The sequence below is a fragment of the Callorhinchus milii genome, unplaced genomic scaffold (assembly GCF_018977255.1).
Source record: "Callorhinchus milii isolate IMCB2004 unplaced genomic scaffold, IMCB_Cmil_1.0 Scaffold14, whole genome shotgun sequence".
Classification (NCBI taxonomy): domain Eukaryota; kingdom Metazoa; phylum Chordata; class Chondrichthyes; order Chimaeriformes; family Callorhinchidae; genus Callorhinchus; species Callorhinchus milii.
The window spans coordinates 6,443,535-6,460,085 of record NW_024704755.1 but is presented as its reverse complement, the minus strand read 5'-3'; the positions used below and the strand labels follow the sequence as shown (position 1 = coordinate 6,460,085).

Genomic DNA, 16,551 nt, shown 5'->3' with positions numbered 1-16,551 from the left:
TAATTCGCACTAAGTTAATTATGGGTAGTTGAAGCATGAAGGGAAAATGTCACAGTGATGCAGTAGAAGGCTTTTCTGAATGTGTGTTGAAGCATATTCTTCAAGTGAAGAAGAGGAGTTTCACCTACATCTGATCCAAACTGTACCTAGAGGTACAAATGCTGGAAATCTGAAATAACAGTAAAAATATCAATTGATAGAGCAGGTGTATCTGCACCTGGAAGAGAAAGACAACAACAACTTACATTAATAGTGCCCCCTTCACACGGGGCAGTGTCTCGGAGCGCTTAACAGTGGCGGAGCCTGACCCCAAGCCGGGGGGAGGTGACGAGGAAAACCTTCAGCTGTGATCTAAAAGAGGGGAAGGAGGGGGCAAGGTGAAGGGATTAAGGAAGAGAGTTCCAAAGCATCGGGGCATAGCGCCTGCAAGCATGGCCGCCAATAGTGGAGCAGGGGAGAGGGGACGAGGGATGAGCAGGAGTCCAGGGTTTAGCCGAGCGGAGACAGAGGGTAGTGGAGTGGTTTATTGGACCTATGCACAGATACAGTCAGTACAATGAACCTGATTTTTAGCATGCAGTTTTTATGCCTCGGAGGAAATATTTAAGTCAGTCTGTTTTTTGTGAAATTGCAGTATTCTGTGAGTGATGTGTCTAAATTATTTGAAAAATATATATTTAAGAGACTGTTGTTTCAGTTATAGATGCGGTTTCAAATAAATAAGATGGCAGTGTAATTTATTTCACAATTGAACTGACTGTAGTAAAAACACTAGATATAGATTTGGGCCAACAATTTTGGCATGTCTTTTATGAGCATGTTAAATAACAGAAAATACAGCTGTGTTCCACATTATTGGCAGCTACACCAGACTTCCACTATCAATGGGTTGAACACAGAGCCCTTGCAAAATACTGGGCCAATCTAAATTTGGCTAGTTTGATTGTACCTATCCATAATTGAGCTTTGCTTGGTATGATTTATATTATTTGTTGAAAATGGCAGCCTTGAAGCTTTTCTGATCAGACACTTATTATCAGACACTTATTCTACTAAGAAATCTAGTGATCAATGCAAAAAAAGCCCACTCACATAAATCCCATGGTGGGGTGGAAAATGGGGTTGGGGTGGGGGGTTATACTGTACAACAGTATATGAATGGAACATTTGAACCTTGAACCTTGTGTGGAGGGTATTTGCTGTTGATCCCATTCTGTATTGCCTATTCTGACTTAGCTATTCACTAGATACATTAAATTAATGGGGAGCCCTCAAGCAGCATTTCCAACATGTAATTGTGAATCGCTTCTCAGTTGCAAGCTGTTTTAAATATATATTTTTAATTTGGAAGAAATCACAAAAGTAGAGATTGAAAAGTATGCACAATGAAGAAAATAGTTAAGAATGCACAACATAACATTTTATTCTTTGTTTTCATAGAATTCTACTTGTAACAGTTTGACTTTCTCTCTATTCAGGGAACGGAATCTCTGGCAGCCACGATCCAGCCTGAATTGCAAATTGAACATGGAGCGATCCAGATTCAACAAGGAGAAAATGGTGAAGTTGTTCAAATCCAGATGCCCGTCAACACTGTCAGCAGTTAAAACCAAATTCACAAAACTTTAATATTTGAAGGAAATAAGAACGAACTGTACAAAACAACATCTACAGTTGAGTAGTGGGCCATACGTTGCACAGAGAAACCTGGGACTCCTTGATGTGTCTAATCTCACAAAACAAAACGAATAAAGCATATATGTCCCTCCTTTGAGAAACATAAAGATTATTTCGAAATCATTTGAAAAAATTAGTTTTCTGTATCAGATTAAATCTATTCTTTGTTCTGGACATTGAGATCAAGAGTTAACCACACGTCAGAAAGAAAAGAAAAATGTTAGCTTTTACTATTCATATTGTATTTTTCAGATGTCTAGTATAATTGCAGTCGTCTTTTCATTGCTACTGAAATATTTTTGTCCGAAATACAGAATATGTGTAACCACACAAATGCTTTGTTTGAAGTTTTGAAAATATGTATTTATGAATTGTATGTTACATTACAATTACAATTCAGGGAGCTTTTTTTTGTTATCATTTGCAGTTGATGCTGCTTGTAAGGCAGAAACAATTTTGCTTTTTGTGACTAATTCTTGATTTTTTTTCTGTCATTGATTAAGGTCACTTGTTCAAATTATTGTGAAAGGAATAATCCTCCTTTTGTGAAGGACCCCATTTCATTCTCACAAAGAGCGTCAAATGATGTGACTTTCAACCAACATCAAAGAAAATGGCAAAATTGCTGTTATTCTGTTCAGCGGTAACAAATCTAAAGGCTTCGATCTATAGAAAAATGCTTGAAAAGAGCTTATTAAATCAATAGAAAACCCATCCAATATTTTTGACTTATTGGTGCAATTAAAAATTGAAAGGCCATGCAGGATAAATACCAGTCTTGGAAACGTACATTTGCTTACTTGTATGATCTGTTTTTGTTCATATCTAACTGCCCACAGCACAGAAACAGCCCTGGTCAAAGTGACAAATGACATTCTGTCCATCTGCAACCAGGGCTTCCTCTGCCTCCTCGTCCTCCTTGACCTCTCTGCTGCTTTCGACACCATTGACCACTCTATCCTCATCCACTACCTCTCCTCTCACCTCAATCTCCACGGCGCTTGACTGGTTCAGATCGTACCTCTCACACCGCCTGCACTTCATCTCTTCAAACAGCTTCTCCTCTAACCCCCGGACTGTCTTGTGCAGAGTTCCTCAGGGCTCTGGCCTTGGTCCCCTCTTCTTCAAAATCTATATGCTCCCTCTTGGTGATATCCGCAGACACAGGGTCAACTTCCACATGTATGAGGATGACACCCAACTCTACCTCTCTGCCTCCACCCTTGACTCCAGGACCACTGCTGTCCTGACAGAATGTCTGTCAGACATCAAGTCCTGGATGAGAGCTAACTTTCTTCAGTTGAACGTCAACAAGACTGAGGCTCTCCTGATTGGCTCCCATCAGCGTCCCCTCATCTCGGGCGCTGACAGCATCACCATCCATGGTTGCACACTCCACCTTGCTAAGCCAGTCTGGAACCTTGGGGTCTTGTTTGAACCTCAACTATCCTTTCTACCCCACACTGTAGGCCGCTGAAACCCTCATACATGCCTTCATTACAAAACTCATTGCTTGTCGGCCTCCCCAACTCCTCCCTCCACAGGCTGCAGATGATCCAGAACTCTGCAATCCGCACCAGGCTCCGCGACCCTATCACCCCCATCCTCGCCCGACTCCACTGGCTTCCCATCACACAGAGGATACAGTTCAAGATCCTGGTCCTCACCTTCAAAGCCCTCCATGGTCTTGCTCCCCCCGACCTCTCCGACCTTCTAACCCCCTACTATCCTGTTCGCTCCCTTCGTTCAGCGGGCTCCAGCCTGCTTCACTGCCCCCGCCTGCTTGGCCCACTATTGGCGAGTGGGCCTTCTGCTATTCTGCCCCCACCCTCTGGAACTCCATCCCGCAGTCCCCTCGTCTCGCCCCCTCCCTTGCCACCTTCAAGACCCACCTCAAGACTCTTTTCGACCGTGCTTTCAATCTCCTTGCTGCCCTCCTGGCCTCCACCCTCCCCCACCTGGCCTCCACCCCCCAGCTTGGGTCCGTAACTCTGTCCAGCGCCTTGGGACGTCCTCCCAACATGAAAGGCACTACAGATGTAATTTTGTTGCTGCTGTTGATCATGGAGACCTGTAGCTCAGTGGTTGAGCAATTGCCTCGCAAGTAAGAGATCTGAGTTTGATTCCTGGCAGGGTGAAGTGTTGGGCAAGTTTCTTTACTCCACACACTTCTGTTTACCTAGCAGTAAGTAGGAACCCGGTTGTTAGTCGATTGGTGGATTGCTTTTCCTTCAAAAAATAATAATAAATTGGTCACTTCAATCCACAACTGTTTGTGGGACACTGCTGTGCGCAATTGGCTGCTGGATTTCACCCACTTTGAGATGTCTCGATGTGATTAAGCAATATATCAAATGCAAGTATTATTATCATAGCCAAAAACAATTCCAAAACCCGGTGTTTTGAACAAATAATTAATGGAGGCTGCCTTTCTGTTGCAAACATGTCTTTCAGATTGCACAGTAACTAAGTACTTGAACATGGATATTCTTAATCATAATTAGCACTTCTAAAGAAGAAATATGTGCCCCAGAAGACATTTTCTATTTTTTCCACCTCATAAAATGACAACATCCAGTATTTCCCAGACCAAGTACACCCAGGGTTCATATTAAAAAAGTTCAGTCCTGATTTGCACATTGTTGGAAGTTAAGTACCTTTAAAAGCAAGTTTATCCTGAGTTTCACAATAAAATGATTTACACTACACATTAATCTTTTACAAACTGCCTGCAGTTTGAGAACACTTTTTTAAAAACGGTTTGAAATGTAGTTTTGGGATTAGTTGCCTCTTTCATTGGAAAATAACTGAAAACATTTATGGTAATGGAAACTATTGATACTAATTCAAAACAACATGACCTTAAAAATATTAAATGTCAACAGGAAAACTGTATGGAGGACATTAAGACGTCCCAATTAGAGCATAATTGCATTTGAGACAATATCTATGTTTTGAGCTGCTAAACATTCACAACATGTAGCTTTTTTTTATAACAACAGTTCTTAATACGAAATCAAGATTTCCCCCACTTGTGTCTTCACTTGCTATGGAAATGCTTGAATCATCTACAAGCAAAAATACAGAAGTTCAAGTAATTCTATACACAATAGCTATTCCATTTAATGACACGAGAGACAGGACATCAGTGATCAATAGTAAATCTGTGAGTGTATTCTGAGTTTTACTGTTTAATCGCCCTGTTGTATTCTGGCCTCACTGTGATTAAAGTTTCACCAACCCAAACAAATGTGTAACATCCACAGATGTTGTACAGATTTTGCTTTGATCTCATTGTCATTATATCCATGGGGGCCAATAAAACACCATTTGTTCTTTCCTTTCCCATATTTTAACTATCACTGGTGCCTCCAACTGAACAGCAACCGTAGATCAAGCATACCATTAACAATATATACCATGGCAATGGCTTCAGATATTACGCTTTTTCTGTCTTGGAGCAAATGGAATTCCTTTCCTTGGCTTAAATATCTGTCAAGAGATTTCCTAGCTGGACAGACTAAATTGGTCTTTAAATCCATAAAGGTATCCACCATAATCTTGCATTGCTTCCCTGGTGAAGTTGAAGCCAAATATTGTGCAGAGATGATTTTGGGGAATAAACATTTTGACTTTCAGTGCAACTGTTTGGCATATAATATGCTGGTTAATGTGTCTTCTAAGTGAGATGGGGAAAAAAGGGAGCTCACCTGGAAAAGAACTCCAAAAGAGTTTTTTTTTAATCCAATACATCAAACTAGAAAAGCAAAACACGAACACTGTTTATCCTATGGCTCTCATCATTTCGAGGAGGTTCTGCCCTCTGCTGGTTTCCTTCTCCCAAATATATTTCTGTTTTTGATATATCCCATCAATTAATTTAGATCCTTTGTTTTATTCAAACAAAGAGTAACAATAAAAGTGTACGTGTGGGTGCTCTCATACGTCTACCCAATTAAGCTTTCAAGTAACATGCTTGTTTGTGCTTCGGTGCATTCACATCTGATTTGACGCAATTCTCTTATTTCTGCCCACTTTTGAGCTACTGAGTCTTCAGGCTTGCAGGTTCCTTCAGGTCTGAACATAGTGTTCCTGACATAAAGTAGGCAGTTGGATGGTTGGTTGTGTTTATCATTGTTTATCATTGCACTTTTGAATGCTTAATTGACGGGGCGGGACAATTCAGAACAAATCTGCAGAAACACTGCTTCAGTGAGCGAGTCGTAAACGTATGTAACAGGCTCCAAGGGAGCTGGTGGAAACAGAAAGTGGCAATTCTTTCAAGAACAAATTAGATAGATTTCTATTTGGAAATAACATCTTGGAATACAATATATAGTTTGGGACATGACATGTCATCCGACTGCCAGGATGGTGGAAGGCGAACTGGATGGATTTTGGTCTTCTTTCACCGAGCAAGTTCTTGTGTTCTTTTGTATAGTGGACCTAAGACGTTGAGTAAACCAAGATCTTCAACTCATCACCTCTTACAATTATATGTTTTCCAATGGAATGGGTAAATGAATTGGCAAGTGCACTTTTATGTATTCTAAAAGCTCCTGGAGGCAAAGCAGTGCCTTTTACCAACAAAACTCTACTAAAATAAGAACTCTTCCAAAAAAAGAGTAAGCCTCTCAGCCACAGGATCGTACACCTCTCTTTCATTAGTTCATGGCAGTTCTTTATCTTTCTAATCCCATTTCCCTGTTCTCCATATCCCTTAGTATCCTTATTCCTAACTGGTTGTATAACTTTATCACCAATCTTTTAACCTACCCCAAATGAAAAGTAATAAACATATTAAAGATTGTAAATTTCGGGTAATCATTTATTGCAAATAAAAGAATGCAAGACATTTCTGAAAGCGTGCAGCAGAAACGTATGAAGATATTACTCTGTGATTTCCTAAACAAATGAGTTAATCAATGCAGTAGAAATGCACAGTGTGTATGAAGCTTTACAGAGCTGAGCTTACTGGTTTGATAGAAGGTGAGACCAGGTTTGCCATGTCCCCTACAATCCAATGGGAACATCTGACAACATCTGCTGTCAAGGCAGCCTGACACATTAATACTATTTGAGGGTAAGATGACCCTGAGACTCATGGAAGTGCAATCTAGAGTGAGAGAGAGAAAAACAAATGAGTCAAACAATCCTGGTAAAGGAGGGAAGAGAAAGATCATATTAATATTATATCATATTAATAGCAATTTTTATTTTGGAGGGTGGGTTCGCTGTGCATGGTTTAGTCTGTCGATTGAAACCTTTGACTATGGAGTTAAACACATAATAATAATAATATAATAATAATAATCCTTGCATTTGATATAGCGCTTTTCACGTCGGGAGGACGTCCCAAAGCGCTTCACAGAACACACTGTAAAGTGAATTGACTGTATATTTGTGGGCGAACGCGGCAGCCAATTGCGCTCAGCAATGTCCCACAAACAGTCGGTGGATTGAAAATGACCAATTTATTATTGTTTGGGGTTTTTTGGAGGGACGAGCTTTCGGAGTGAAAGGGGTTAAAAACAATGTGTGAGGGCGGAGAGATCTCCCAGAGACTGTGAGGAAAGTGCAATCGCTGTGAAAAACAGACCATCCAGTCCAAACCAAAGCAAAGCATTTGCACAGACACAACTGTCCCCAAACCCACCCACACCCCCACCAAAAAAAAAAAAATCTCTTATTAACATTTTAAGGATCTGCTTCACTTACCAGTTGCTCTGCTTGGGGTTGCAAGAGAGAAACCAAGAGAGAAAGACAGAGAGAGGGGGAAGAGGTACGTATTTATCCTTTAGTTGAACAAGATGCAAGTTGTATTATTTTGCAAAATGAAGTGACTGTAAAAAGGTTTGATGCTGATGATGATCTTGTGAATGAATGAGATGCTGGAGCTAAAATTGTTGCTAAAAAAAATTTTAACCCCTTTTTTTTCCCCCTTTCTTTCCAAACTCTCTCTCTGTGTCTCTGTGTGTGTGTGTAAAAAAAAACCAAACCCCCCCCCCCCTAAAAAAAAGCGTTGAAAAATCAGATACATTGACAGTCAAGAAAAGAAATAAAAGCTCCACTTTCCAGAGAGATTCGCAGAGCAGTCAGTCAGTCAGAGTCCAGGTAGGAGCGCAACATATAATTCAGTGCAGTGCTGATTTACGGTCGCGACTGCAAAATAATTTGATTTTAAAGGCTATGTATTCAACTCAATCTCTTGTGATCGTCGACTCCTGTTCAATTTCAGCCTCTGTGTGTGTGTGTGTGTGAGTGTGAGTGTGTGTGTTTTTTTTTAGTGTGAGTGAGCATTTAGAACAGCAACAGATCAGATCACCTTTGTGGCTGGAGATGGTTATTATATTATTATTATTATTATCATCATCATCATCATTGGATGCATCTGTTTCCTATTAAGAAATCATACTTCCAAATGCTCTGCACTTCCAGAGTAAACTTTTTCACAAAACTCTTGATTTTTTTTTCTCTCTTGCAATTTATCATTTATCAACGCAAGTGAACTTTGGCTGACGTTATTGGGGGGGCTATGAATTGTGGAGAGATGTTATAATCCGTGGAATTTATCAGCCACGAAGAGGGCTAATGCTCAACATGGGGTTGTGTTTTTTTTTGCCATAGTTATTAACAGCTGTGAACCACTTACCTTATGTCTGCAGCGAGTTAAATCACACACAACACACAACACACACACACACAGGGCGAGAGTCAGGCAATTGGTCTGAGGATGTATTAGAATTGGGATCAGCTGTGCAAAACTGGCTGTCATGTCATTGAGATGCTCAACCTCACGCAGTTTGCAAAAGGTTTCCCTTGCGGGTGATTTGCGTGGAGCGAAGCCTCTGTCATTGCACGTTTCAAAATAATAATAATCCTTGCATTTGATACAGCGCTTTTCACGTCGGGAGGATGTCCCAAAGCGCTTCACAGAACACGCTGCAAAGTGAACTGACTGTATATTTGTGGGCGAACGCGGCAGCCGATTGCGCCACAGCAATGTCCCACAAACAGTCGTGGATTGAAAATGACCAATTTATTATTGTTTTTGGTTTTGGAGGGATTATTATTAGGCGCATGGAGTAAGGAAACTTGTCCAAGGTTTCGCCCTCTGCCTGGAATTGAACTCAGGTCTCTCGCTTGCAAAGCGAGTGCTCTAACCACTGAGCTACAGGACTCCACAGGGAATAATGGGACCACAGTGAATCAAGTGCGCAAAATAGATTTTTTTTTGGGTGGTGGAGATCCAGTGCAGGGGTTTCAACTTCATTCTTGACATCCTAAGTTGGTTGCCCATCGTAAGATATGTGGAGGTTTTTTTTAATGTGTGTGTGTTCTCTAAACTGTAACCGTTATCTCGTGTTTCTTTTTTGTTTTCCCTTTGCAAATTTTTTTTTGTCGGGGGAGAGAGAAAAGAGGAAGAGACGGGGAGCTTTATTTTTGCTGTGCAAGTTGTGGATTTTTCCTATGATTTATACAACATTATTTGTCTACAAAATACATAGTTCCTATACTTTACAGTAAACCCTACAAAGTGTAGGGCCTGTGGACGTGAAAGGCGGTGTATCAAATGGAAGGATTACTAAAGATTGTTGTTATATTTTAATGAAATCCCCATTGACTACTTTATCAAACTATAATGGTTTTAAGGCATTATCCGCTACTGAGACTTGTTGAATCTGTTGACACCCACTCACTGGATTCTAATGATCTTTCAATGAACATATCTGAACAAAGCCAAGACAACAAAAGACTTTGACTTTGGCTCAACGACTTGCAAGATATTTATTTTTTCTGCCATTCAGGTGCATCATATTGTTCCCCCCAAATACTTTGTAAAGTTGATATGTGGGGTGCTGTGAAAGGTATTGTGAATACTATACTAAAAACATTTAATTGTGGTTTTTGAGCAAACTGCAAGCCTGAATGTAATGCACAAGGCGCTTCAGTGTCAAACAAGGTAATTTTAATTAGGTAACGACAGTAAAAACAAACATCTGATCTTGTTATATTTGGACTGTTTGTCTGCTCTCTGTCACTTCTCGATTGGATTTTGACAATTTGTCATCACATCAATGAATTGTGACACGATGGCAGTCTGTCAAAATCTATGCCAGAAATGGATTATTGTGTTGTATATACTTTGGAGTGAATTTCTGGCTACGTTCAAGTCTAGATGCCTAACAGAGCGGATATGTTTTTAATAAATTGAATAACAAGGTGCAGGAAAAAAAAAGCTTTTTGAAAATGAATTATTTTGCCCACTGCTTTGCAAATCTCTGTTGGCTTATTGTTATCAGGATATCTGTCTTCTAGTTCTGTATGTGTTGAACTGTAAACCAGGATTCATCAAAACCACACAAGTCATCAAAGTTTGGATGTACTGTACTATCAAGCCTATCAATATGCAGTAACTAAACTTTTACAGTAAATACAGAGAAATACTGAGACATTTTGATGATGTGATAAGGCGCTATTTCAAATGCAAGCATCAATATCACAGATTGCATGAGTTTTTAAATGTATACTTTCAAATACCCGACAAGGTTATTTATATTTGCAGCAAATAATAATAATAATAACAATACTTGCATTTGATATAGTGCATTATCACGTTGTTGAGACGTGTCAAAGCGTTTCACAGGATATATTGTAAAGTGGATTGACTCTATTTTGTGGGCGAAACACATTTTAATCGAAATGATTTTAGCGAGATGGAAATTGTATTTAACACCGCTAGCAGATGATTTTTTCCCACTTTTATTCACTCCTGTTCTTAAGACACCGGTATGGTTCCACAGGCGCTGGGCTCCATTTCGTGCCTTTCACAAGTGACCATGTGTGAGCCGGAACAGTGAGCATTTCCAGGCTATTCAACGATGGGGATAAAGAAGGCCTGCCAAACAGAATCCTGTCCTCGCCCAATGTCCTGCAGGAATAACTGGATACTGCTTAGGAATGGGGTTTCGAGCCACAGTTCACTAGTCCTGGGCCTGTTGCAGTGCCCTTTACTGCTCTCCAAACTAAAATCAGCTATTTCAACACAGTCTGGGAATCAAACCTGGGACCTCACTGAGGTCTCTATGATTCAGTTCGATGCTGTACAGTTTGTTTATCCACTGAGTTACTGGGGGAGACGAATGCATAAATTTTAGTTCCATTCATTTAGGTTCAACAACAATAAAATCTATGTTGGGATGAAGCCTGGAAAATCATCGCACAGGTCATTAAAAAACGTGATCTTGAGACTGATAGTTTACTACAGTTTTCTGTTTTTCCATTTATCTTCAAGCTGTCTGTGTTGCTCGACCAGCTATTTCTAACATTTTAGCTATAACAAAATTGAATCAGTTGATTGACTTTTTGTTGTAAAGGAGACAAGAGCAACAACAAATTACATTTGTGCAGATCCTTTCAAGTCAGAAGGACATCCCAGGGCACTGGATAGATAGAGACCACTGATAGATACAACAACAAAATTACATTTGTACAGCACCTTTCAAGTCAGGAGGACATTCCCAGGCGCTGAACAGTTGGGGATCAAGATCCGGGGGCGGGGGGCAGGGTTAAGATGAGGGAGGGCAGAGAGGTAGGAGGGCAGCTAAAGGCACGGTCGAAAAGGAAAGTCTTGAGTCGTGCCTTGAAGGAGGCAAGGGAGGGAGCAAAATGAAGGGATTGTGGGATGGAGTTCCAAAGGGTGGGGTCTGAAAGCCTGGCCGCCGATGGTAGGTCAGGTGGGAGACTTGGCGCAGGCCAGATCCTGCTGGATGCAGGGAGTGGATAGTTTGGTAGCGGTCAGCAGGTCAGAGAGGTAGGAGAGGGCAAGGCCGTGGAGGGCCTTGAAAGTGAGGATGAGGATTTTAGAATGAAGGTAGATGATTTCTATTTTTATGCAAATTCATTCACGTTTGTAGCAAAGGCCTTTTTTTTGATAGTTATGACAAAGAATCGGAAGCTCCACAGAAACAACTTGCAGTTTTATGGTGCCTTTTCACATCATAAGGTTTGAAATGCACTTCACCATAATTAGCAAGTACAGTGACTACTTTTTATATGCAAACATGGTAGCCATTTTGCGCACAGCAAGGTTCCACAATCAACCAAGATACATTAATCTGGAAAATGTTTGGTCAGGACACCAGAAGAAACTCCTCTTTTCCAAATGATGGGATTTTTAAGGTCAACCTTGGGTTTAATCTCTCAACCGGATGTCAGCAGAAGAACCTAAACCTTTAACTAAACATATTGAATGGGTCACATGAATCTCCTCACAACAAAATGACTCTTAAGTGCTTTTCACATTGACTTAATTTGAAATTTAATTTGTTTTACACAAGCATATGAGGTAATAATAATAATCCTTGCATTTGATATAGTGCTTTTCACGTCTTCTCGACGTCTCAAAGCGCTTCACAGAATATACTGTAAAGTGAATTGACTGAATATTTGTGGGCGAAATGCGGCAGCCAATTGCGCACAGCAGTGTCCCACAAATAGTCATGGATTGAAAATGACCAATTTATCATTGTTTTGTTTTTGGAGGGATTATTATTAGGCTCTGTGTGGAGTAAGGAAACTTGCCCAAGGTTTCACCCTGCCCGGAATTGAACTCAGCAAAGCGAGTGCTCTAACCACTGAGCTACAGGACTCCACTAGCTGGTTTGCAACAGCTATGTCCCACATTCAGCAATCGCATGTAATATATTTTGTACAAGGAGGAATATTGTCAGGACCCAGTGAGAATTCGTAGGAATTTAGATTAGAAATTTAGAAACTTAGGCAAGTTTCCTTACTCCACACACACACCTCTAACAGTACATAGGAACCCGCTTGTTAGCCGATTGGTGGATCGCTTTCTGGGGGTAATAATCCCTATTAAAAAAATATATATTTTGGTCACTTCAATCCACGACTGGTTGTGCGACACTGTTGTGCACAATTGGCTGCCGTGTGTCACCCACAAAATATACAGTCAATTCACTTTACAGTATATTCTGTGAAGCAATTTGAGAAGTTTTAAAAACATGATAAGGAGCTATATCAAATACAAGGATTATTATTATATAATTCCCCACTCGTCTGAATTAGTGCATAATATTTTAATGGGCACCTGAATAGCTAGAACAGGCAGATGGAGCTTTGGTTTAATATCTCATCTGAAGCATGATGCCTCTCAGCTAGTTAGCACTTCTTCTATAGAGTGTCAGCGTGGCTTGCAAACTCAGGTCCTGGTATAGTATTGAGCCCACAAAGTTTTAACGTCTAGGTGAGAATGTCACACAACATTCTGCTTATCTCAATACATCATCATTATTGAGATGATGGGCAGATTGGTATCTTTATCAGATTTCATGTCATGTATTGCCAATTTATTTTATGCCAAGTCCAATCAAGAGGCATATTGATGCTATTGTCGACAGTCCAGTTGGATTTCTTCCTCTGTGTGTTTGTATGATGAGGGCTTTACCATGATACATTTCACCATCTATTTGACGTAATAAAATAATGGTAGGAACACCCAGAATATGTCCATTGGATTCAATACCAGACAAGTTTGAAATCTGTTAAGTCTATGAGAATCGACACTATTCATATTATCTTCTGCTGTGGAATTTCAATCTGATAATGAATAAAGATCTGGTGTTTGTTGGATAATCATTCTGATGTGTGTCGTCTCGTAGTACAAGAGTTTAATGTTCTTCCCCTGCTGTCAGAGAGCTGCCTTCAGTTTCCTGTATGAATCTGGGAAGAGGATACACTGTGCTTCATCAAGTGTTCAAACTGCTTCCCAGCTTGCTTTCTTTCCTCACAGAATTAGTGTTAAGACCTCTGTAGAGCAAATTTGGATTTGGTCCCACTTAACTACTTTTGTTATCAGCTGTGTCTATTTTTTTCATTCACAGATGTTGAATGTCTGTCTGCATTCCGGAGTCGGTGTAGCCTCTTAACTATACCACTGAACTTGACTTTTTTAAAAATCTGTTTCATTAGTCTATTTATCCTCTAATCCTGGTCATCCCTCGAACCCTCTGCCCCACCATCAGAGGTTGCGCTTTCAGCTACTACGCCCCAAAACTCTGGAACACTCTCACTCAATCCCTCCGCCTTGCCCGCTCTCTCCCCTTTTTTAAGTCCCGCCTGAAAACCTTCCTCTTCGACCGTGCTTACGGCAACCTCTCTCCACCCACGCCCCCTCCCCACCGGCTTGGAGTCATGCTGCGCCACTGTTAAGCACTCTGAGACACTATGCTGCATGGAGTGCAAGTTGTTATTGTAGTATGGTGAGACTATTTAAGGACTTTCAGCATTGTAGCATTACTTTTCTCTCTGCCGGCCCCAGAATCTTAGGCCAAAATGTCTACAAAAACTTTTCTTGTGTAATGTGCAAAGACCAATGCCTTGCCAATGGGGGTGGCTATTCAGACTAGTGAAGCTTTAATATATGATCAGATATATCTGTGCCCAGTGGTGAAATCATGATTCTAAAGATTTGGTGATGAGCACATACATATAATCAAGAGAACTTTAGTTACTCCGAACCTAATTTGGTCATGTTGAATTGCTGAAAAAAAATTCTCTCCCTTGGCTGGACACAGTATCTTTGTTGTTTGTTGTCTAAATGGCTGTGTTGCATCTCGATGGAAATGTTTAGTCTTAATGCACAAAGCAGATCACCACTGCACAATTCCCTCTGATCTCACCATTAGAATTTTCTCACCAGGAATCGTTCGTGGAGAGCTGAAGCTTGATCTTTTTCTTTTTAAGATTTTTCGATCAATCAGTTATGACAAGGTCCATTGAGGCAGAGGGTAGACTCTGCATGTTGGCAGATGTTAACATTCTCATCCAAGAAGAACTGCCTGTACAGGCTGGGGTTTTCATCTTGTCGGATCAGGGCAGCACTGCTGATTGCATTTGTAGGTGGTTTCAGGAATGTGTGCTGTTTCAACTCCACCGTCTTGCTATTGAGAGATCAAATTTCCAGTTTCTTTTGGAAAGCCAGTACAACTTACCCAAATAGGCACTTCATGTCTATTTACGAATGTACAATGTTTTTCCAAAGTCCCTTTCCTATATCTGTAGGATATATTAAGAAATCTGAGAAACTGTCAAGCGTCAGATTTTTTTTTAAAAACAGTAGTGGAACACGACTCCTGAAATACTTGTACGGGTTTGAAAATATGCTCATGATTGAAAGGAAGGTAGAGTGCAACTTCAGGTCACACCTGTTTCATTTCAATCTCTCTCTCTCTCTCTCTCTCTCTCTCGTTGCTGTAAGTAATAGATTCACCGTCCAAAGATGCATCAGCTCATGGGAAAAGTTTAAGCTTCCTACTTACTAATCTGACTGACCTATATGAATTGTAATAATAATAATTCTTGCATTTGATATAGTGCCTTATCACGTCTTCAAGATGTCTCAAATGATTTACAGAATTTACTGTAAGGTGAATGAACTATTTTGTGGGCAAAACGAGGCAGCCAATTTCACACAGCAGTGTCCCACAAACAGTCGTGGATTGAGTGACCAATTTTTAAAAAAATATTTTTCTGAAGGTTTGTAGTTTGGTTTAGGAATTATACATTCAATTACACTGGGAAGAAATGAAGAATCAAAACTTCAGAACTGTTTTGACCTTCCATCACATCCTCATGACACTATTTCTAGTCAATTTTTCTGTCATCAATCCTAACTCTGCACAGCTATTATGTCAGTTCAGTTCAGTCCTGCAGATTGTTTTTGCTTCAGTGAGAGTTTTTAGGAAACTTCAGCTGTGAATGTTTGAATTATGATTGACTGCCAAAACAAGATTAAGCTTCAAGTACTTGCTACTTGGAAATCAAAATATGATAAGCTTGTAATACTAATGGCATCGTAATGTTTAGTACAATTCTTTGATGCACAGTTGACAGCAATTTGTTGGTGGATGAGGTGGTTTCGGGGGCTTGGGTTTACACTGTTCAGTTGTTTTGCGTCAGGTGAAACCTGTCCAAGCCTCGATTTCCCCCAAGCCCATTTAGGGCTCTTGTGTAATCCTTTGGAAGCTATTGTGAGACCAGTCCTTTAATACTGGTAAACTTTCAACTTAAATGCTTTGGCCTAATTCTAAAGCAGTGTGGAGCAGGCAGTATCGCTCCTACATAATAACTGCATCAAAATTATGGTTCTGTCATCTGCCTATTCACCACTTTCACCATTGTGGTTTTCACCTGGAAGAGTGTTGGTTAAAGGCTCTAGGTTTTTCCCATTCTTGTGCAAGTTGAAAAGTTTTGATCTTGATAAAGAAGATGGTAGTGAATTGTGAGCGTTGGCTTCTTGGAAAATATAATTTCGCTTTAGGTTCTGAGATGTAAAAGATCATCTCTCATACACTGCTACATTTTTAAAGTGAAAACAAAAAGGAGGAATGAATGAGGACCAAATAAGCCTACATAATTGTCAAATTAGTTTCCTAGGTCATTTTAAATCTTTATTAACATCAGTGCTGTTGAACTATATTTACAGCACTCTCATATTTTGTCACATAAGTGTTGATAGAATTACAGGACAGCAGACAAAATTACACACATATTGCACGGCCATAAAGAAAATTACAATGTGTTAATTATCTTCAGTCCGTGCTAAAATAATTCCATCACTATGGCTTTTAACTAGTTTCTGGTTAAAATTAAATTATGTTCCAGAACCAGAAAGGCGCAAATAATATCGGGCACAGCTTTTGCACACTTAGGAAAGAATAGGGGAAAAGCTGCAATTTAAAAAATGTAAATTTAGGGATATTAATTTCTATTAATGTGTACCTAATTGATAAATTTGTTTTTTTTAAGAGCCCGAATCCTTCTACCTCCCAAAGTCTGCGTACAGTTATT

At 40.0% G+C, this 16,551-nt stretch overlaps 1 protein-coding gene across 1 annotated transcript in view; it reads left to right on the top strand.

The window, feature by feature from the left end:
* Positions 1-2,396, top strand: part of LOC103176021 (BTG3 associated nuclear protein) — a 47,007-nt gene extending 44,611 nt beyond the window's left edge. Inside the window, exon 13 of the mRNA XM_042340395.1 lies at positions 1,479-2,396. Within this exon, the coding sequence (XP_042196329.1) occupies positions 1,479-1,607 (129 nt within the window). The 3' untranslated portion in view covers positions 1,608-2,396. The remainder of the gene's footprint in view (positions 1-1,478) is intronic.
* Positions 2,397-16,551: the final 14,155 nt, after the last annotated feature.